Raw genomic sequence first — 22,101 nt, 5'->3', positions numbered from 1 at the left:
TCAACATTTTAATGGCACGTTAAATTATCTATCCAGTCATCAATCAGTTTTTCTAAAGAGTTTGGAGCAGAGCGGCACTGTGGCACAGGGGTAGAGTTGCTGCTTTTACAGCGCTTGCAGCGCCGGAGGCCTGTGTTCAATCCTGACTCTGGGTGCTGTCTGTGCGGAGTTTGTACGTTCTCCCCATGACCGCGTGGGCTTTCTCCGAGATCTTCGGTTTCCTCCCACACTCCAAAGACGTACAAGTATGGAGGTAAATTGGCTTGGTAAATGTAAACATTGTCCTTAGTGTGTGTAGGATAGTGTTAATGTGCGGGGATCGCTGGTTGGTGCGGACTCAGTGGGCTGAAGGGCCTGGTTCCGCGCTGTATCTCTAAACTAAATAAACTAAAGAGTCTATTCACACATGTAAAAAAAAAGTATTCCATCACTTTCGGTAGTTAAATGTGCTAAATATGACGTTAAGTTGACAAAGTCCAAATATTTGTTGCTGCTGCAAAATATAAACTGGTAAACTGCTAATGTATTTTGTCCTCAATCACATCCATGATTACCGGTGAAGTTTTCCCAGATCAGAAGCCTCAGAGGAGGTCAAGTGACACTGTTGCAATGGTTGCTTGCATTTTTCTTCCTCTGTTGCTCTGTTTGTGAGCTCAGCTGTCAGCTTGCCAAGCAACACTGAAATGTTTCCTTGAAAATGGAATGTATAATACCTCTGTCAGTCTGTACCCTCGGCATATGTCTCAAACTGGTTGATTACAGAGTAGGTCGGAGTAGAAACTGGAACCTTCCCTGTGAAACGGAGAAACAAAGTAAATAAATATGTGCTACAAAATGTAAAAACCTCAATCTCAGTGCCGATTAAAACATATTAATTCTCTGTCATTCTCTATCTCTGTAATGTCCCGGCCACTAACTCCACTAATCCTTTCCCACTGAGAGTCTTATTCTCTCGGCTTTCTTGTCCTGTTGTCCCACTGATAAGCAGTTGTGCACTCAGTCATGTCCACATCCAGCGGCACACCACAGACTAGATGTCATGGTCGTATTCGAGAACGAGTTTGAACGACAACAGCAGCAATCATTCAGGTTGTTATTGCTTAAGACACACAGAGAGTGCTTGTTATTGCTTCATTCACACAGAGAGTGGTGAATCTCTGGAACTCTCTGCCGCAGAAGGTAGTTGAGGCCAGTTCATTGGCTATATTTAAGAGGGAGTTAGATGTGGCCCTTGTGGCTAAGGGGATCAGGGGGTATGGAGAGAAGGCAGGTACATGATACTGAGTTGGATGATCAGCCATGATCCTATTGAATGGCGGTGCAGGCTCGAAGGGCCGAATGGCCTACTCCTGCACCTATTTTCTATGTTTCTAAGAATCCTTTCCACAGATGTACCCTCATGTTCCTATCTCACTATGCGACCCTGCATTTATCTGTACCAAACCTCACTTGCCAAACGTTGGGCCCCTTCTTAATGCTTAACATCCTTCCGTAGTTTCCTGCAAATTTCCTCAGTGTTATCGAAATTTCAAAATTGGGTATTGATTCGAATTTCTAAATTGATAACGTAAATCATGAACGGTGATTCCAGCATTAATCTTGATGGGAGACTATTATCCACTACCTCCCACTTACTCACACTCTACTTTCTCTCTTGAATGGCAAGCAATCTTGTTTAACAGTCATCCCTTTAAGTACCTCACCTATTTATCAGAAGTACTCCATGCAATAGCAAGATTTGCTGCTTTTTCTTCATTCACATGGTTATATTCTCTGAGCTCTGTTAGTTTGTTTGGTCCTCATGAAAGAAAACATTTGTTCATCTTCCATAGTTTTGTTTTACTTTAGAGACACAGCGCGGAAACAGGCCCTTCGGCCCACCTAGACCGCACCGACCAGCGATCCCCGCATATTAACACTATCTTACACACACTAGGGACAATTTACACTTACACCAAGCGAATTAACCTACAAACCTGTACGTCTTTGGAGCGTGGGAGGAAACTGAAGATCTTGGAGAAAACGCACGTGGTCACGGGGAGAATGCACAACTCTGTGCAGACAGCACCCGGGATGGAACAGGGGTCACCGGCGCTGTAAGGCAGCAACTCTACTGCTGTGCCACCCGTTAAATTGATACATTATACTTTGTCATGTAATCTCAAGCCTGTTTGTTCTCTTGGAATTGTCATGTGGCCCAATGGATAATCCCTTGTTTAATGTTCATGATTTACTCATGCCTACTGTTCCGCTGTGCCTGATGCTTGATCTCCTCATTGGAGAGAGACAAATTTAAAAAAAACTTCCCTCCTAATCATGCATATTCTCGGCTCCTGATCTTTATCCATTCAGGCAGCGCAACTCCCCGACAGTCCTTTCAGGTTAGGCAGAGGTTCACTTGCACCTCCTCCGACCTCATCTACTATATCCATTGTTCAAAGTGCGGCCTCTTATACACTGACGACACCAAACATAGACTGGGCATTCATTTCGCAGAACACCTTCGCTCAGTCCGCCTGGACCTACCTGATCTCACAGATGCCAAACACTTTAATACCCCTTCCCATTCCCACACAGATCTTTCTATCCTAGGCCTCCTCCATTGACATAGTGAGGTCAAACATGAATTGGGGGAACAGCACCTCATATTTCACTTGGGCAGCTTACAGCCCAGTGGTATGATTATTGATTTCTCTACTTTCAAGTAAACTTGGCATTCCCTCTTTCTCCGTCCCTCCTCAACCCAAGTCCTTGTACTAGATTCAAATTCGTCTTCTTGAGTCTCATTGTTTGTAACCCGTTTTCACCTATCCCGCGGCTAACAATGGCCTGTTTCCTTTATCATCGTTACTTTTTTTTGCCATATCTTTCATTCATTTGCTCTATATCTCTCAATATCACCGTCCATATCTCTCCTATCCCTTTCCCCTTCCCTCTGACTCTCAGTCTGAAGAAGGGTTTCGACCCGAAACGTCCCCTTATTCCTCCTCTCCAGGGATGCTGCCTGTCCCGCTGAGTTAGTCCAGCTTTTTGTGTCTATCTTAGGCAATGCAACTCTGTGGCCATCCCATACTGAGCACTGTACATCTGCAAATGTATTTCATTGTTGTTACTTGTATCTCACCAGATACTGTATAACTCACAAATGCTTGCTGAGGGACAATGAAATGCTTTCAGCGGGCTTTGGCGAAGAAGACGGAGAACACAAACCTGCCTGCGCTTCCCAGTTAGTAGGTGGCTTTGGATGGGCTTCTGCACTTGGGCTTAGCTTCCTCACGTTAATTCTTCAAGCAGATGCACAAATTATTAAAACGTGAAAAGGCAGCAAATTCAGAAGAAAGTTCTGAGTCAACCACTTAAACATTGTCCATAAGCTATATTGAAAAATACAGACGAAATTGTGAACCAAAATTAGAAAAATAATAATCATGTATTTTCAGAATAATAGATATAACCATATAACATATAACCATATAACAATTAAAGCACGGAAACAGGCCATCTCGGCCTTTCTAGTCCGTGCCGAACACTTATTCTCCCCTAGTCCCATCTACCTGCACTCAGACCATAACCCTCCATTCCATTCCCGTCCATATGTTTATCTTAATGTTCAGATCTTAATGTTCCGTTTCCAGTTTAGTCAAGGAGTGCATAAGTATTGGTCCTTCCCGTTTCCTGACATGTGTAATAAGGAACTGTAGATACTGGTTTAAACCAAAGATAGACACAAAAAGTTGGAGTAACTCAGTGGGACAGTCAGCATCTCTGGAGAGAAAAAATGGGTGACGTTTCGGGTCAGTTCAAGTCTGAAGAAGGGTCTCGAGATGGAAACTTCACCCATTCCTTCACTCCAGAGATGCTGCCTGTCCCGTTGAGTTACTCCAGCTTTTTGTCTCAGTCTTCCCTATCCTGACATTTTGGGCACATCATCTAAATCTCTCGGTATTCCTACATGGTATGTTGAAGAAACAAATATCCTTGCAGCACTCTGACCTTTTCAACCCGTGGATTGACGATATAAAATCAATTTGATGAGAAGTAAAAGATACTGAAGTGAACAATGATTTATTATTTAATAGGCTAGCCGATTTATTAAACTCATTCATATTGAACCTTCAGGTTATTGAAAAGGTTACCCACACAGTTATTTTTGTTCAATTAAAGTGAAATCGTTCAATTAAAGAAATTATATCGTTGCTGTGCAACGTGATTGCATGAAATTCGGACTTGAGTTTACAAATTTCAAATGTGTATTGGCCTTGGATTTTTAACCTGCACACAAGTCCACCCAGTTAATGGACATTGCTCCACAAGTCCTGGTCTGTCATGAGCTTGCTGACGTTAGCTAAATGTTCATTTTGCGCATATTTATGTGCGTTAACCTGTGATATTTGGAGGAGAATTGCTGTCCTCTTTTTGGCCAGCCACCCTCCTTGTCTTTGTAAGATTACTGTTGCCATGTCCTTTCTAACTCTTGCTGCATCTTCCTCTCAGACTGTGATGTGTCTCATCCACTGCCCAAATTAACTACACTTAAATCAGACACAAAATACTGGAGAAATTCAGCGGGACAGGCAGCATCTCTGTATAGAATGAATGGGTGATGTTTCGGGTCGAGACCATTCTTCATCGAAAACAGAAACAAAATGCTGGAGAAACTTCACTGAATGAGGGTCACTCAGTCATGTTTAAATGTTCACGTTATGGAGTAATTTCCAGACAACACAATGTCAGTTGATGTAATGGAGTTCATGGTTCCAACTTTACTTAACATGGGCACAGATGCTAAGCAGATACAAACTTGACAGGAATTCTTTTTGAAAGAAATCTGTTCTCACCCACCAAGCAGAAAAGCAGAAAAAGTGTATCAATTGGGCACTTGAAAAAATACAATACGTTCCTTGAATAGGAAAAAAGCAAAAGAAAACAAACGTCAATAAAATTTCCCCCCAGAATGAATTGAAGTAACAAAGTGGAGTATATCTGGGTCAGGTGATGCGTCTGAGATCAATTCCTAGATTGATAACTTGCGTGAAAGATCCCATTTGTCATCAAAAGCATTCCTGACAAAAATATTCCTCTAATTTGACAGCTTGCAGGTGACATTGTGATGGCAGTAATGTTTTGATGGACCCAGTACTGAAATGGCCTTTGTGTCCCTGGACCATTTGTTACACGGTGGAAGGATGTTGTGTTGCTTCTTTTGAAGATGCACCATTTCGTACACTTCTCCATTCCCCACATTTCAGTGTCTCATGAATATCCAGCTTTGAAAAGTCTGAATGCAAACTGTATGGGAGTCCAACGGGCGTTTTAAATTTTCATGCAGTAAATACTTCTGAGGTTGTTTATGCATGGCTAATCATTCGAGGAATGAATATTTTATAACATGTTCATACATGAAACATTTCGGAAGAAAGGCGTGCGCCTGAAATAATGAAGGCATCAGTGAAGTGAATCCTGCTGGTTGGGAACCGAGCATTAATATGACTCAATTATATTAGTGATCAAATCATTATCATAGCCTTTCTAAAAAGGTCTCAATTTTACAAAAATATTAAGTTAGTTGTAAAATTTGGCTTTCAAAGCCATTAGCCTGGCTCATTAATTTTATCGTTTTCTCATCTAGCAAGCTGAAACTATCTGGCACTGTCTGACTGAGTTATCAGGCGGTATCGGGATAGATGTAGAAGGCTCACTATTGTGTAATTCATTTTTGCAGACCCAGCCTAAAATCCTCATTGTTGAGAAAGTGCTTACATGCAGTCTAGAAGGACTCGTTTAGCAAAATATTGTCTGATGAAAATGAGAGGGACCCGAGTATTTCGGAGTCTGAAGAAGGGTCTCGACCCGAAACGTCGCCCATTCCTTCTCTCCAGAGATGCTGCCTGTCCCGCTGAGTTAACCCAGCTTTTTTGTGTCTATCTTCAGTATTTTCATCCTTGGGTTGTTCATAGTTTAACATGGAAATCCTGAGGTTGCTGTCAAAGATTTGGAGCAACCCTTTGGGCTACTGTGGTTGGAGTATGTCTCGTGAACCCAGTGGGAAATGATCAGAGCCATTGTGAATTTAAGGATTAAACTAATCCTGTGAAAAAATGTATCCAGAAAATCTTACACTGAGCTACTTGAGGACCAATTGATTATTTAATGACATACTAAGCCATAATTACTGCTCAGCAAACTCTCTGGCTCTTAAAATAAACATTATGTGCCACGAGTGTCATTACCTTGTGTGAATGTTTCACAAAGTATTAAGGATTTTACTTAAAGACTTATTTTTGTAAAACCGTGTTCGTTTTTCAGCTTCTCCACAAATCATAAGCATAATCCAATCATTTGTAAGCAATATATAATGTTTAAAAAGTTAATTAAAACCACTTAATTAAAAAGTTAATTAAATTGCAGTTATTAGCCACCAGGGATCGCGATGAACCGATGCCCGATCGCAGCAGGTGGTATAAACGAAGTTCTCTCCGCAGAGATATTATACGATTCTGATCATCTGTTATTGGACTATTCAGAAATGAATGAATGAATGAATGAAAGAATAAGTTTACTGGCCAAGTATGTACACATACAAGGAATTTGCCTTGGTGCTCCGCTCGCAAGTACCAACACGACATACAGTAAACCATTAAGAATAAAACATAAAACATTAAAACATTAAGAATAAAACATTATAGTTTAAACATGTGAATGAAATAAAATACCAGAGCACAATGAGGCTACAGACTTTTGGCTGTTGAGTAGAGTTACTGCTCGTGGAATAAAAGCTGTTTTTATGTCAGACTGTGGCGGCTTTGATGGTCCGTAGTCGCCTTCCAGAGGGAAGTGATTCAAAGAGTTTGTGGCCAGGGTGAGAGGGTATCAGAGATGATCTTACCCGCTCGCTTCCTAGACCTTGCAGTGTACAGTCCATCAATGGGGGGGAAGGTTGCAGCCAACAACCTTCTCAGCTGATCGAACGATTCGCTGCAGCCTCCGGATGTCATGCTTGGTGGCTGAGCCAAACCACACCATGATGGAGAAGGTGAGGACAGACTCTACGATGGCAGTATAAAACTGGACCATCATTGCCTGTGGCAGATTGTGTTTCCTCAGCTGCCGCCCAAAGTACATATTGACCGTCTGGCAACTTGCTCACTGGTGTGTAATGTGCATGCTCACTGGATTCGCACGATTCCCACGATCCCTTTCAATCAGCACCCTTACCCTCTCCACACCCCTTCCATGTTCCAATGCTCCCTTTTACCCATTGGGCATCCCCCGCCTCCTGGTTCAGGGCTCCCGTTCCGCTCAACAATAATAATAATGATAATAATATATTTTATTGTCATTGCACATAAGCGCAACGAGATTTGGTATGCAGCTTCCAACCGATGTCATAACATAAATAACTAATAAAGTTTGGATTTAGATATAGATATCCCGAGAACATGGATTGTAAAAAGAACAGTAAAACAGCCCAAACAGTTCAACAAATGCGGCACGGTAGACTTGAAACCTTACAGCTCAAGAGGCCTGGGTTCGATCCTAACTACGGGTGCTGTCTGTACGGAGTTTGTACATTCCCCCCCGTGACCTGCGTGGGTTTTCTCCGAGATCTGCGGTTTCCTCCCACACTCCAAAGACGCACAGGTTTTTATTTATTTATTTATTTATTTTATTTATTCCGGACAAGTAAAGACATTAAAGACATTAATAGTAACAAAATCGAAATTATCAAACAATTGGACATTACAATCAATATTTACAAGCAATGAAAAGAACAAAAAGCAAATTTCCAATGTCCAACTCTGTACAAGCTCGAAAAGGAGTGAGAAGAAGAATAACTTATTAAATCTCACCCCTTTTCCCCAACATTTCTACCATATTTCAAAATCAATTAATTAATAATAATAATACTACCCCAGGCAATTTCCCATAATATCTTCAGACATATATATACATACAACTATTATACACATACAAACTTCATATATGAAGTAACCAAACATAAGTAAACAATTGTAAAGCAATAGATAAACATTAACCCCCACTTGTCAACCATCCCCTCCATCCCGGTACCGCTTGAAAATTATTTTTTTATATATCATTTTAAAATGATTCATGTTTGTACATTGCTTTAATTCCTCGTTCAATTTGTTCCACACTCCTACCCCACAAACCGAAATACAAAAGGTTTTTCTAGTCGTATGGACTCTTTGTTTCTTAAAATTAGGTTTGTAGGTTAATCGGCTTGGTTATAAAGGTAAAGTTGTCCCCAGTGTGTGTCGGGTAGTGTTAATGTGCGGGGATCGCTGGTCGACGCGGACACGGTGTGTCGAAGAGCCTGCTTCTGCGCTCTATCTCTAAAAGCTAAAACTAAAAGTAGAAAGTGTGTTGGAGTATCTCTAAAAGCAACATTCAATGGTCCAGCAAATCTGCTAGTCCGGGGCTACCAAAGTCCCAAGGTAAGACCCAACCTGAAAGCTCGTCTGTCAGAGAGCCCGGGAACCCGCCCGAAGGCCCATCGGACGGTGTAACCGGGAGACGTCGGATGTGAAGAGTGTGGGTGGGAGGAGGGTGGACTGGGATAATGCCCTTAATGCCTTCAAGGTCGACTGCAGGAACCGCATTTTACCTCATCTATTATGTTGCCAGGACTAGAGGGTGTGAGCTATCGGGAGAAGTTGAGTAGGCTGGGTCTCTATTCCATGGAGAGCAGGAGGATGAGGGATGATCTATAGAGGTGTACAAAATCATGAGAGGAATACATCGTGCAGATGCACAGAGTCTCATGCCCAGAGTAGGGGAATCGAGGACCAGAGGACAGTTTCAAGGTGAAGGGGAAAATATTTAATAGGAACCCGAGGGGTAACTTTTTCACACAAAGGGTGATGGGTGAATGGGACAAGCTGCCAGAAGAGGTAGTTGAGGCTGGGACTATCCCAATGTTTAAGAAACAGTTAGACAAGTACATGGATGGGACAGGTTTGGAGGGATATGGACCAAGCGCAGGCAAGTGGGACTAGTGTAACTGGGACATGTTGGCCGGTGTGGGCAAGTTGGGCCGAAGGGCCTGTTTCCACATTGTATCACTCTATGATTATGACTCTATCTCCACTATGCCAATGTGGCATTCTAACCAGCCAGTGCATGTGTTTCATTGTATTATTATTCTGTGTATGGGTTTGGTTAGAGCTGAATTATATTAAACTTGATGAGTCGATGAGGTAGTTTTTGATTACATTAAATATGCATTGACGAATAGATTAATCACTACGAGAGAGTCAAGAGTGTTTAATTGTTACAAGCACCAAGAACAGAACAATGAAATTCTGGCTTGCTGCAGGTTAACAGACCCGTTAAAACAATAACCGAACAAGTACAGTGGCTTGCAAAATTATTCATACCCCTTGAACTTTTCCACATTTTGTCACGTTACAACCACAAACGTAAATGTATTTTATTGGGATTTTATGTGATAGACCAACACAAAGTGGCGCTTAATTGTGAAGTGGAAGGAAAATGATACATGGTTTTCAAATTTTTTTACAAATAAAAAACTGAAAAGTGTGGCTTGCAAAAGTATTCAGCCCCCTTTACTCTGATACCCCTAAATACAATCCAGTGCAACCAATTGCCTTCAGAAGTCACCTAATTAGTAAATAGAGTCCACTTGTGTGTAATCTAATCTCAGTATAAATACAGCTGTTCTGTGAAGGCCTCAGAGGTTTGTTAGAGAACATTAGTGAACAAACAGCATCACGAAGCCCAAGGAACACACCAGACAGGTCAGGGATAAAGTTGTGAAGAAGTTTAAAGCAGGGTTAGGTTATAAAAAAATATCCCAAGCTTTGAACATCTCACGGAGCACTGTTCAATCCATCATCCGAAAATGGAAAGAGTATGGCACAACTGCAAACCTACCAAGGCATGGCCGTCCACCTAAACTGACAGGCCGGGCAAGGAGAGCATTTATCAGAGAAGCAACCAAGTAACTCTGGAGGAGCTGCAGAGATCCACAGCTCAGGTGGGAGAATCTGTCCACAGGACAACTATTAGTCGTGCACTCCACAAATCGGGCCTTTATGGAAGAGTGGCAAGAAGAAAGCCATTGTTGAAAAAAAGCCATAAGAAGTCCCGTTTGCAGTTTGCCACAAGCCATGCGGGGGACACAGCAAACATGTGGAGGAAGGTGCTCTGGTCAGATGAGACCAAAATTGAAGTTTTTGGCCTAAATGCAAAATGCTATGTGTGGCGGAAAACTAACACTGCACATCATCCTGAACACACCATCCCCACTGTGAAACATGGTGGTGGCAGCATCATGCTGTGGGGATGCTTTTCTTCAGCAGGGACAGGGAAGCTGGTCAGAGTTGATGGGAAGATGGATGGAGCCAAATACAGGGCAATCTTGGAATAAAACCTGTTAGAGTCTGCAAAAGACTTGAGACTGGAGCGGAGTTTCACCTTCCAGCAGGACAACAACCCTAAACATACAGCCAGAGCTACAATGGAATGGTTTAGATCAAAGCATATTCATGTGTTAGAATGGCCCAGTCAAAGTCCAGACCTAAATCCAATTGAGAATCTCTGGCAAGACTTGAAAATTGCTGTTCACAGACGCTCTCCATCCAATCTGACTGAGCTTGAGCTATTTTGCAAAGAAGAATGGGCAAAAATTTCAGTCTCTAGATGTGCAAAGCTGGTAGAGACATACCACAAAAGACTTGCAGCTGTAATTGCAGCGAAAGGTGGTTCTACAAAGTATTGACTCAGGGGGGCTGAATACTTTTACACGCCACACTTTTCAGTTTTTTATTTGTAAAAAAATTTGAAAACCATGTATCAATTTCCTTCCACTTCACAATTATGCGTCACTTTGTGTTGGTCTATCACATAAAATCCCAATAAAATACATTTACGTTTTTGGTTGTAACGCAAAATGTGGAAATGTTCAAGCGGTATGAATACTTTTGCAAGTCACTGTAAATGCACAATAACCACAAATGCAATAAATGATCAGTAATACTAGCTCACCAGACCATAATCATGTAAATCTAAGTACGTAATGTAACTAAAACAAAGTCCACCATAGATTTTGGCTGGTACACGAAAAAGCTGGAGAAACTCAGCAGGTGCAGCAGCATCTATGGAGCGAAGGAAATAGTCAATGTTTCGGGCCGAAACCCTTCTTCAGACTGGGGGGGGTGGTGGGGGGGGAAAGGGGGGGGGGGGGGGGGGAGACAGCAAGGACTAACAAAATTGGTAGAATTCAATGTTCATGCCCCCAGGATGCAGACCCCCCAAGTGGAATATGAGGTGCTGTTCCTCCAATTTCCGGTGTTGCTCGCTCTGGCCATGGAGGAGACCCAGGACAGAGAGGTCGGAGATGGAGTGGGAGGGGGAGTTGAAGTGCTGAGCCACCGGGAGGTCAGGTTGGTTATTGCAGACCGAGCGGAGGTGTTCGGCGAAACGATCGCCCAACCTCCGCTTGGTCTCACCGATATAGATCTGCTGGCATCTAGAGCAGCAGCTAGATTCTGGCTGGGTTAGCTTGTGGTTCGGGTTATGCATTGTGTTTCAAGATCCCGATGGTTGCTGGCAGTTCTTGAACCTGCAGGCCAAGAAGCTCTCCTGCCTCTGTACCTGCTTCTGATGGTAGTAGTGGGATGAGAACATTAGTCGGGTGCGTGGGCATGTGATGATATTAGCTAGCTGTTGAGGCAGTGTTTCCTGTAGTTGCCCTGGTTTCAGTTTAGCTGATTGTCACATTTACCGAGGTACAGGGAAAAGCTTTTGTTTTCTTGCTAACCAGTCAGCGGAAAGACAATACATGATTACAATTGAGCCATTTACAGTGTATAGATACATAGTCATAGAGTGAAACTGTATGGAAATAGGCCCTTCAGCCTAACTTGCCCACACCAACCAACATGTCCCAGCTACATTAGTCCCACCTGCCTGTGCTTGGTCCAAACTTGTCCTATCTATGTACCTGTCTGACTGTTTCATAAATGTTGAGATAGTCCCAGCCTCAACTACCTCCTCCGGCAGCTCACTCCATACACCCCTCAAAGTTACCCCTCAAATTCCAATTAAATCTTTTCCCCTTCACCTTGAACATTTGTCCTCTGGTCCTTGATTCCCCTACTCTACAGGATAGGGGAATAACGTTTTGTGTAAGGAACAGCCAGCAAAGTCTGATCAATGATAGTCTCAGGGCCACCACTAAGGTAGCCAGCAGTTCAGGACTGACGATGGGGAGGTCAACACTTGTCTTGGACCAGGCTGGCATCCATCACTTTCTGCAGCCTCCATTCATGGGTGATTGAGTTACTGAACCAGGCTGTGTGCCAACCAATCTGTCAAGCTCCTGTGAGAGTCCAATTGCGTATTCGGTGATATGCCAAATCCCCTCAATCTTTTAAAGGAGGTGGAAGCATTGATGAACTTTCTTTGTGAATGCATTAATATGCTGCACCCAGCATACATCTTCAGAGATGTGCACGCTCAGGAACTGAGTCGTTGACTCTCTTCACCCCCGCCCTGTCCACGGACAGGTTGATGGATCAATTGACAATAGGTGCAGCAGTAAACCATTCGGCCCTACAAGCCAGCACCGCTATTCAATGTGATCATGGCTGATCATCCACAATCAGTACCCCGTTCCTCTATCAAACTCTCTCTTGAAAGCATCTAGAGAATTGGCCTCCTGCCTTCTGAGCCAGAGAATTCCACAGATTGACAACTCACTGGGTGAATATTTTTTTCATCATTTCTGTTCTAAATGGCCTACCCTTTATTCTTAAACTGTGGCCCCGGTTCTGGACTCCCCCAACATCGGAAACATGTTTCCTGCCTCTAGCGTGTCCAATCCCTTAATAATCTTATATGTTTCAATAAGATCCCCTCTCATCCTAAATTCCTCGGACTTTCCTTCCTGTCATCTGCAATGAGCTCCTTGGTCTTGCTGATGTTGAGAGCAAGGTATCATTCAACATCCCTTCTGTATTGAGGCATGGTGGCGCAGTGGTGGAGTTGCTGCTTTACAGTGCCAGAGACCTGGGTTTGATCCCGACTACAGGTGCTGTCTATACGGAGTTTGCACAGACAGCACCTGTGTGGGTTTTAACCTGCGTGGATTTTCTCCTGTATCTCTGGTTTCCTCCCACGCTCCAAAAAAGTGCAGGTTTGTAGGTAAATTAGCTTGGGATAAAAGTAAATTGTCCCTTGTGTGTGTAAACAGCATTAATGTGCGGGAATCGCTGCTCTGCACGGAATCTGTGGCCTGAATCCATGTTGTATCTCTAAACTACACTTGACGCATCATTACCAGTTATTCATCCAACAATAGTGGTACCATTAGTAGACTTTATAGACATTAAAAATGGCACTGAAGTTGTGTCTGGCTGCAGAATCTTGGGAGTAGTGGAGCATTGTATTTCTAAACTAAAAAGGAAGGTTCTCAGTAAAATAAAGTAAGCTTTAATTATGCTGTTCTTGTAGACTCCCATTATGAGATCCTTATGCATTGTGGTGGAATTTTATATGTATTGGTAAAACTGCATTTGTACAGACAGTCCTTTGGTTATGACCAAAATTGTCATCTTATCACCTGCATTCATGCAGACGAGGAAACCTTATAATCAGGGCTGCCGACATTGGGTGAGACTTGGGAGTGAGAAATTGCGAGAGACCAAGCCCAAGGGAGCGTAGTGACATTCCACAGTAGAGCCAGGCTCTGATCAACAGGTGCAGCACATGAATGATCTTAGTGTATTCATGTATGGAAATCAGATTATAATCAAGCAACCTGGGTCTCAGTGCACACGTGGTACTACTGCTGGCCCTGACTCCAGTTGCATACCTTCTCTCATTCCTGACCCTGAGTCCAGCCTTACACCTGGCCCCCTATGCTACCCTGATCATAGCTGCTTACCTGCTTAGGTTCCCAGTGCTGAACACTCCCATTGTCCCAGCTTTGACTGCACACCTAGTACTATTCCAGACCGTGACTCTGGATGCACAGGTGGCCTTGCTCCTAGCCCCTCTGCACTGACAATATCCCTGGCCGACACATAAAGCCCCATATCTGACCCCCTGGACTTAACCTATTATGTTCAAGTCCGCAGGTGCTTATCTAATGCGGCAATCTTTTATGGGGCACTTCACGGACCAAATTTTGTAGAACAAATTTTGCTACATCCATTGGTTTCCTTGCTGTCTAACATGTTAGTTACTTTGTCAAAGAAGTCATCAATTGGTTGAGCACAATTTTTCATCCATAACATTCTATTCACTTAGCTCTATAAGTATTCTGTTACCATTTCCTTCATTTTCCTAACAAACTGTCCTGAAGTCATTTTCCCCCCAATATTTTCAGTATTTTTCTCTCAGCTGGGACTTTTCCAAAATGCAAAGTTCAATAACTATATATTTAAGCAATATTATTCTATTTAATGTGATTTTGAGAGTACATAATATTTTCTGTGGTATTCGTAACACAACAATGATAAAAAGATCTTTGTTTTGATTGCACCAACCAACATGCATACATTATTATATTACAGTTAATATGTACAGAGGGCAATTTTTTGTTCCAATGTTCCACAATCCCAATTACTTTTACATTGAAGTGATTGAAATCCAAGTGAAGTTTAAATGGCATCAGAAAAATAAAACCTCCATAATGGATGATATTCATTACATGGTTGGTTGGAGTCAGTATCAGCACAATTAATATATTAAACTTTGAATCTTCAGATGTCCTGGTTCAAGCTAAAACTAAAGACTAAATAACCTCCTCACACATTCCCCTGCAAGTATCTCTGTCACTCCTTTAAAATATGCCCCTTCTTTGAACAAGCTCTAAAACATCGCATGTGAATCAGTTTCCATCTGATTACACTCCTTGAGGATGTTCAATTAATAAAACCATGAGATTGGTGACATTTCTATTCAACCTGTCAAAGGAATTTGGGGGGGGAGGTTTAGAAATAAGCAATATTTTAGTGATGTAAACAAATATAATAGTTGAGTGGCAAATGACAATAGTGCTACCTTCACAATATTTTAACTGAAGAAAATAATGGGTTATCGGGGCTGTATTTTGTGAAAGACAGCATGACACCTTGCATGTCATTTTAATATTACACTTATCCCATCCCCCTGGATATTCCAGATTAATAAATTAAGGTTTTATCAATTAATTACAAATCAGGCTAATTAGCCAACTCCAAAACACGAAGCTCTGAGCATTGGGATCCAGACATCACGGACAACTGGCCTCATTTCCCCACTGACATCTGGCAGTGTTCTCCGTCTGAACCAGGGGCCGCGGAGCGTTTTTGAATGTGGGGGGCCTGAGCGATCACTGATCACTGGCCTTGGGGGTACCCGGCGACGCAGTGGAGTGACTGAGTGGGGGGAGGGTGTGGGATGGGGGTGCTTTTTGAAATTTGATGTATTAAAATCATGTTTTAGTGCATTGTAGAAGTATGATTTCAATGTTTTTTGTTCAAAATATTTTTAAGAGGTAACTTTTTAAAGGGTAACTTTTTCCACACAAAGTTGTGGTGGGTGCATGGAACAAGCTGCCAGAGGAGGTAGTTGAGGCAGGGACTATCCCAACATTTAAGAAACAGTTACACTAATACATGCATAGGGCAGGTTTGTAGGGGTATGGATCAAAAGCAGGTAGTGTAGCTGGGACATGTTGGCGGGTGTGGGCTAGTTGGGCCGAAGGGCCTGTTTTCACACTGTATCACATGTGGTGTGGCAGCGCCTAATGACAGCGGCTCGACTGTAGTCCGTCTGTCTTTTTAACATTTTTGTCTCGTTAAATGTATGTGCTGATTCTAGTTTTAATATTTTAGTTGTGTATATGTGAGGGTTGGGGGGGGGGGGGGGGGGTGGGGGAAACCGTTAATCTCTTCCCCGTACGGGGGACCCGACTTTTTCCCTGTCGGGTCTCCGATGTCGTTGGGCCTAACATCGTGGAGCCGGCGGCAGCCTCTGGCCAGAACTAACCTGAGGGCTCCAGTTGCGGAGCCTGCGGACTCTCCATCGCAGAGCTGGCCGTCTTCGGAATGGGAAGAGCTATGGTGGCGCGCGGCTGTGACCCGACTTCGGAGCTTCGGAGGCTCCGGCCGCAGGCCCGGTGGACAGGAAACATAGAACATCGGGAGCTCGCAGGTCCCTGGTGGGAGACCGTATTTCGGAGCTCCCGCAACGGCAACTTTTCCCGCCGGGGTCGCAGGGTTTAAATGACTAGGAGAGTGGCCTAACATCGCCCCGCGTGGCTTAACGGCCGCGGGACTTACATTCACCCGCCGGGGGCTTTAACATCGGGAGCCCCAGTCGCCTCGATGTTGCAGTTGGACTGCTGGACTGCGGGAGAAGAACAAAGGGAAGAGATAAGACTTTTGCCTTCCATCACAGTGAGGAGATGTTGGAGATTCACTGTGATGGATGTTTGTGTAAACTGTGTTAAGTGTGTGTTGTTTTTTTTTGTAATGTTAAGACTTTAGAAATGCAATTTTGTTCAGACCAAGCTGTTTGAATGACAATAAAAGGCATTCTATTCTATTCTATTCTTTACCTCCACCATGCATGAATAGTTCAAAATCAAGTGGTCGAGTTTTATTGCCATATACTCAAGCATAGAAACATAGAAAATAGGTGCAGGAATAGGCTATTCAGCCCTTCGAGCCAGCACTGCCATTCAATATGTTCATGGCTGTTCATCTAAAATCAGTACCTCTTTCCTGTTTTTCCCCCATATCCCTTGATTTAGTTGGCCCCAAGAGCTAAATGTAACTCTCTCTTGAAAACATCCAGTGAATTGGCCTCCACTGCCCGAGACTCATGCACTGAGACTGCTCCATGGCTGGAGCTGCAGCGAGCGACTCGCCCGCCCGGAAAACACTCGCCAGCCCCGGCTCCCTGTCCGCTTTGGCCGCCGGCGCTGCTTCTGCTTCCATCCCTCCCTCCGCTCCGGCTCTCCAACACCCACGACCAGGTTGCTCAGAACACAGCAGCGCCTCGTCCAAAGCCGGAGACATTGAAACATGTCTAGCCATAAAAGTGGGGGAGCTGCAGCCCTCCCCCCCCCCCCACCGGTTCCGCAGCCCATGTACCTCTCTCCTGTCGCTCGCCGGCCTCGCTCATGTCAGCCGCTTCCCGCAATTCCTTAAATTCTGACTGCCGCTGGGAGCAGGACATGGCCTTATGTTCTCCAGGACATGGTTTTTCAATGTAAATTTGTATGGGGACATGGGTTTGGAGGTGTGTGGTGGTTCGGTCACGTGAGAATAACAGAGAATAAGAATGCTGCTGTCTTGTCAACAGACGCGCACACAAGCAATTGATGTTAGTTTTGAAATTCTCATTGATCACAGAATTTCTCACCACAGAGCGCGAGAAATTATGTGATCAGCGTGAGAAAATTGGGCAAAATGCGTGAGTCTCACGCTCAATGCGTGAGAGTTGGCAGCTCTGTTATAAGTCAATGTATTTAAATGCTTTTATTTTCCGTGTTTCTTCACCATTAACTTCATTGCGTCCCCAGTTCCAAATAAGCTGACTCTTAATAGCTTTTGATTCACCCTTCAGCACCTTACTTTGGTAATAAGCCAGGAAGTGTTAGCTGGTTAAAACGCTCATATTAAATCCATCCTGTTCCTCGCTGATATGTTGTCCCTGTTCTTTTCACGCTGAGATTTGGAGCAGGAATCCTGAGCAGTTTTTCATTCACTTTATGTTCTGAAGGGGCACCAAAGACAGACACTAAATGCTGGAGTAACTCAGTGGGACAGGCAGCATCTCCGGAGAGAAGGAATAGGTGACGTTTTGGGATGAGACCCTTCTTCAGACTGGGCTCTTCCTCATCCTGTATTGTTCTTCTTCAGACTGGCACCACTGCTTTAGCTGTGATCAGTTAACTCAGAAGAGATGCAGATCCGGGCCTGGGAGCACCCCTGTTGTCCAAGTGATGAACATAGATGAAGTTTAATATTTTGCAATTTGCTGCTGATATCTGTGATGAAATTGCAAACACTTCCTGTCAAGGGACCATGTCCTCCAGACTGCTGCCTGACTGCTCCGTGCTAGAAAGGAAAATCTCACCCAGATATGGATAATGATTCTGCAAGTTGGCACCTTGTTCAGGTGTCAGAAGTTATGGCGAGAAGGCAGGAGAATGGGGCTAGGAGGGATAGATCAACAATGATTGAATGGCAGACTTGATGGGCCGAAAGGCCTAATTCTACACCTATTCCTTATGACTTCTTCCCATGTAGGTGTGGAATTGTCCTTCCCAGTTTCACTTGCTCATTATTTTTGAAGTACAAATACTACCTGTGAAACATCCAATACTAATTAAAACAATTGCAAATGATGCAGTAGGAATGAAAATTGAGATGAAAAGAGGCAAATGGAGACAAATCAATTCACTAATTGAATCATCCTACCACAACCTGAGAAAAGCCTGAACAGCTATCTACCTCCTTGGTGACACTTGATCGGACTTTACTGGCTTTACCTTGCACTAAACGTTATTCCCTCATCATGTATCCATACACGGTAAATGGCTCGATTGTAATCATGCATTGTCTTTCTGCTGACTGGATAGCATGCAACAAAAGCTTTTCAATGTATCTCAGTACACGTGACAATAAACTAAACTGAAACTGAACTGAAATCCAAAGCAGAACACTGCAGATGCTGATACTCCAAAATAAAAAATGTATAATAATAATAATAATGATAATAATAATTTTATTTATAGAGCACTTTAAAAACAAACATAGCTGCAACAAAGTGCTGTACATCACTAATCATTGACAAAAAAGTTAATACACACCAAAAATAACAATCAAAAGAAATAGTAGGAAAAGACGTGTAAAATAAAGAAACATCAAAAACACCACAAACAGAAGCAAAGCCTCAGGCATGGTCAAAAGCCAGGGAGTACAAATGTGTTTTAACAATGGATTTGAAGATGGACAGAGAGGGGGCCTGTCTGATGTGTATATGCTGGAAATACTTAGGCTGTGTCGGTGGAGGGTGTAACCAAATAATTCCATGAAAGAAATTTGATAATTGACCTTCCATTGGACAAAATAGATGTAAACCTTCCAGAGCAGAAGAGGCATTAATTTTGAAGCATTTTCCTCCGTCATCTTAGAAGATAGCAAATTGCACAATGGCACGGTGGCGCGGCGGTAGGGTTGCTGCCTTGCTGCGCCAGAGACCCAGGTTCAATCCTGACTACGGATGCTGTCTGCATGAAGTTTGCACGTTCTCCCCGAAACTTGCGGGAGTTTTCCCCAGGGGCTCCGGTTTCCTCCCACTCTCCAAAGACGTGTAGGTTTGTAGGCTAATTGGCTTGGTAAAATTGTGATTTGTGTAGGATAGTGTTAATGTGCGGGGATCGCTGGTCGGCATGGACTCGGTGGGCCGAAGGGCCTGTTTCCGCGTAGCACCTCCAAACTAAAACTAAAAAAGTTGCACTTGTACACAGCTGTTTGATATCTCAGGACCACGGCATAGTTGCTGCCATTGTCTTACTACTGAGGTTTTGTCATGGATAATTGTGACCTTTATTTGGTTAGCGATTTTAAAAACATTGGTAAAATGGCTGTCTTTCTTTCCATAGTAATATTGTTCTCTTGCTTTTCCTCCGTTAGATATGCCACTCCACGTACGGCGGAGCAGTGACCCTGCACTGGTTGGTCTTCCATCCTCAGTAACGGGACCTAACCTTAACTCAGCTGAACCGTCTCGCAAAAATCCCGCTCGTTGGTCAACAATGCCAGGCTTTCCAAAGCCAAACCAAACATCGAGTAGCCTTGACAGAAAAAAGGTGAGCGTCCACAACCTTCTCCGTATTCTGAGCTTGCAACTTTTTACATTGCTCAAGATCTTTCACAGCCTGATTGTGTCTCAAAGTACGTCTCAGTCATCGTTGCGGCATCATTTTTGACCCTTCACTGCTTCTAACATGTGTGAGAAGGAGCTGCAGATGCTGGTTTAAACCGAAGATAGACACAAAAAGCTGGAGTAGCTCAGCGGGACGGGCAGCGTCTCTGGGGAGAAGGAATGGGTGACGTTTCGGGTCGAGACCCTTCTTCAGACTGATATCTTAAGTAAAAATCTAATCATAAACATGCTTTAACCAGTACTGAAGAAGGGTCTAATCATAAACAAGTACTGAAGAAGGGTCTCATCCCGAAACATCACCCATTCCTTCTCTCCAGAGATGCTGCTTGTCCCCGCTGAGTTACTCCAGCTTTTTGTGACTACTTCTAACTTTTTCCTTTTGGAGTGAAAGACAAGGTTGACAGGAATAGAGAACCCTGGTTGATGAGGAGCAAAGGAGATGGCAAACTACACTTAAGATGGAAATCAGGAGGGAAAAAGCAGAAATGAGATATTCTAGTGTTACAAAAGACTGCAGATGCTGGAATCTGGAGCAAAAAAAGGAGAAACTCAACAGGTCAAGCAACATCTGGAGAAGAAAATAGGCAGTTTTTGAGTCGTCCCTTAATCTGGACCGATAGAGGGGAAATAGCCAGTATAAAGAGTGGGATGAAGGGTGGGCAAGATAAGTAGTGACTGAAGAAGGGTCTTGACTCGAAACATCACCCATTACTTCTCTCCAGAGATGCTGCCTGTCCCGCTGAGTTACTCCCGCATTTTGTGTCTATCTTAAGCGATAGGTGGGTGCAGGTGAGGAGAAGATGATTGAGAGATAAAAGTCAGGTGGAGGAGGGGAAGAGTGGAGATAGTACTAGAGGCTAGGAAGTGGTAAATGGAGAAGAGAAGGGTGCAGAGACTGAAATTTAATCAGAAAGGAAGGTGAGAAACCAAACCGGATGATGGATGGAAGTAGGTGGGAACAATAATAATAATAATAATACATTTTATTTTTGTACGCCTTTCAAATCTCAAGGACACCTTACAAAGACTAAACAGAAGAGAAAAAAAAACATATAGTCAGAGAAAAATAAATAATAAGGACATCATCAATACACAATTTAAAGATAGAAATCGCTCCAAGACACAAAATCAAAAAATAAAAAAAAACACAATGTGAAGAGAGAGCAGCGGCAGCTAAAGCGCGCCAGCGTCCACTCTCCCTTCCGACAGCCATCTTGTACACAGACTAACATAGTAACTACACACAGAAAAATCATCCCCCCACAATGGTTACCACTGTGGGGGAAGGCACAAAGTCCAGTCCCCATCCCCAGTTCACCCAGAGTCAGGCCTATTGAGGCCACCGCTGTTGCCTCTACGGAGGCCCGATGTTCCTGGCCGTTCTGGCCGGGTGGTGTTGCCCCGGCGTCGGGAGAGTCCTCACAGCGGCTGGGCCACCTGGAACGGCCGCTTCCTAGCAGGGGATTGTCGGCTTCCGAAGCCGACAGGGCTGCGCCGGGTTGGAGCTCCCAGGCTCCCGATGTTAATGTCGGCGCCGCCCGCTCCGCTCCGCAGACTCGCAGCCCGGAGGTTTTGCTCTCGGCGGTCCAGCTCACCGGAGCTCCAGCGCGTCGATCCAGCGCGGCGACCCAGGCAAGGCATCGCCCGCTCCACTCCGCGATGGAGCTCCAGCGCTGTGCCGTCAACGAAGCCGAAGTGCTGGGCAGTCCCCGCCAGGAAACGGCGCTCCACGCCCGCTGGTAGGCCACGAGGACGGGTCGACGGGCAGCCCGGAGAAAAAGCTGCCTCACCGACCAGGTAGGGACCTAGAAGTAAGGTTACCTCCTTCCCCCCACAATAAGAAGTCCATTTCTCAAAAAAACGACGAACAAAACTGAAAACTGAAAAAAAAAAAATGAATTAAACGGACGGTTGCTGGTTAGCAGCCATTCCCCAAGATGGCTCCTCCTCCTCGCTGAGGGAGGGAGGGAGGGGGCAGTGGAGGGAGAGGTGGGTAGGGTTGCGGGGGATCCTGTGTGGGGGAGCTGGTCATAAGGAATAGGAGTAGAATTAGGCCATTCAGCCCATCAAGTCTACTCCGCCATTCATTCATGGCTGACCTATCTCTCCCTCCTAACCCCCATTCTCCTGCCTTCTCCCCATAACCCCTAACATCAAGAATCATGTATC

At 44.0% G+C, this 22,101-nt stretch overlaps 1 protein-coding gene across 4 annotated transcripts in view; it reads left to right on the top strand.

Annotated features, from left to right (window-relative positions):
- LOC129715327 (partitioning defective 3 homolog) overlaps positions 1-22,101 on the top strand; it is a 954,144-nt gene that overhangs the window by 421,436 nt on the left and 510,607 nt on the right. For all 4 annotated transcript variants that reach the window (XM_055665210.1, XM_055665202.1, XM_055665217.1 and 1 more), the window contains exon 4: positions 19,680-19,855. In XM_055665210.1, coding sequence (XP_055521185.1) covers positions 19,680-19,855 — 176 coding nt within the window. The remainder of the gene's footprint in view (positions 1-19,679; positions 19,856-22,101) is intronic.

This window comes from Leucoraja erinacea, chromosome 2 (genome assembly GCF_028641065.1).
Source record: "Leucoraja erinacea ecotype New England chromosome 2, Leri_hhj_1, whole genome shotgun sequence".
In the NCBI taxonomy this organism is placed as follows: domain Eukaryota; kingdom Metazoa; phylum Chordata; class Chondrichthyes; order Rajiformes; family Rajidae; genus Leucoraja; species Leucoraja erinaceus.
This window is presented reverse-complemented; position numbering and strand designations above follow the sequence as displayed.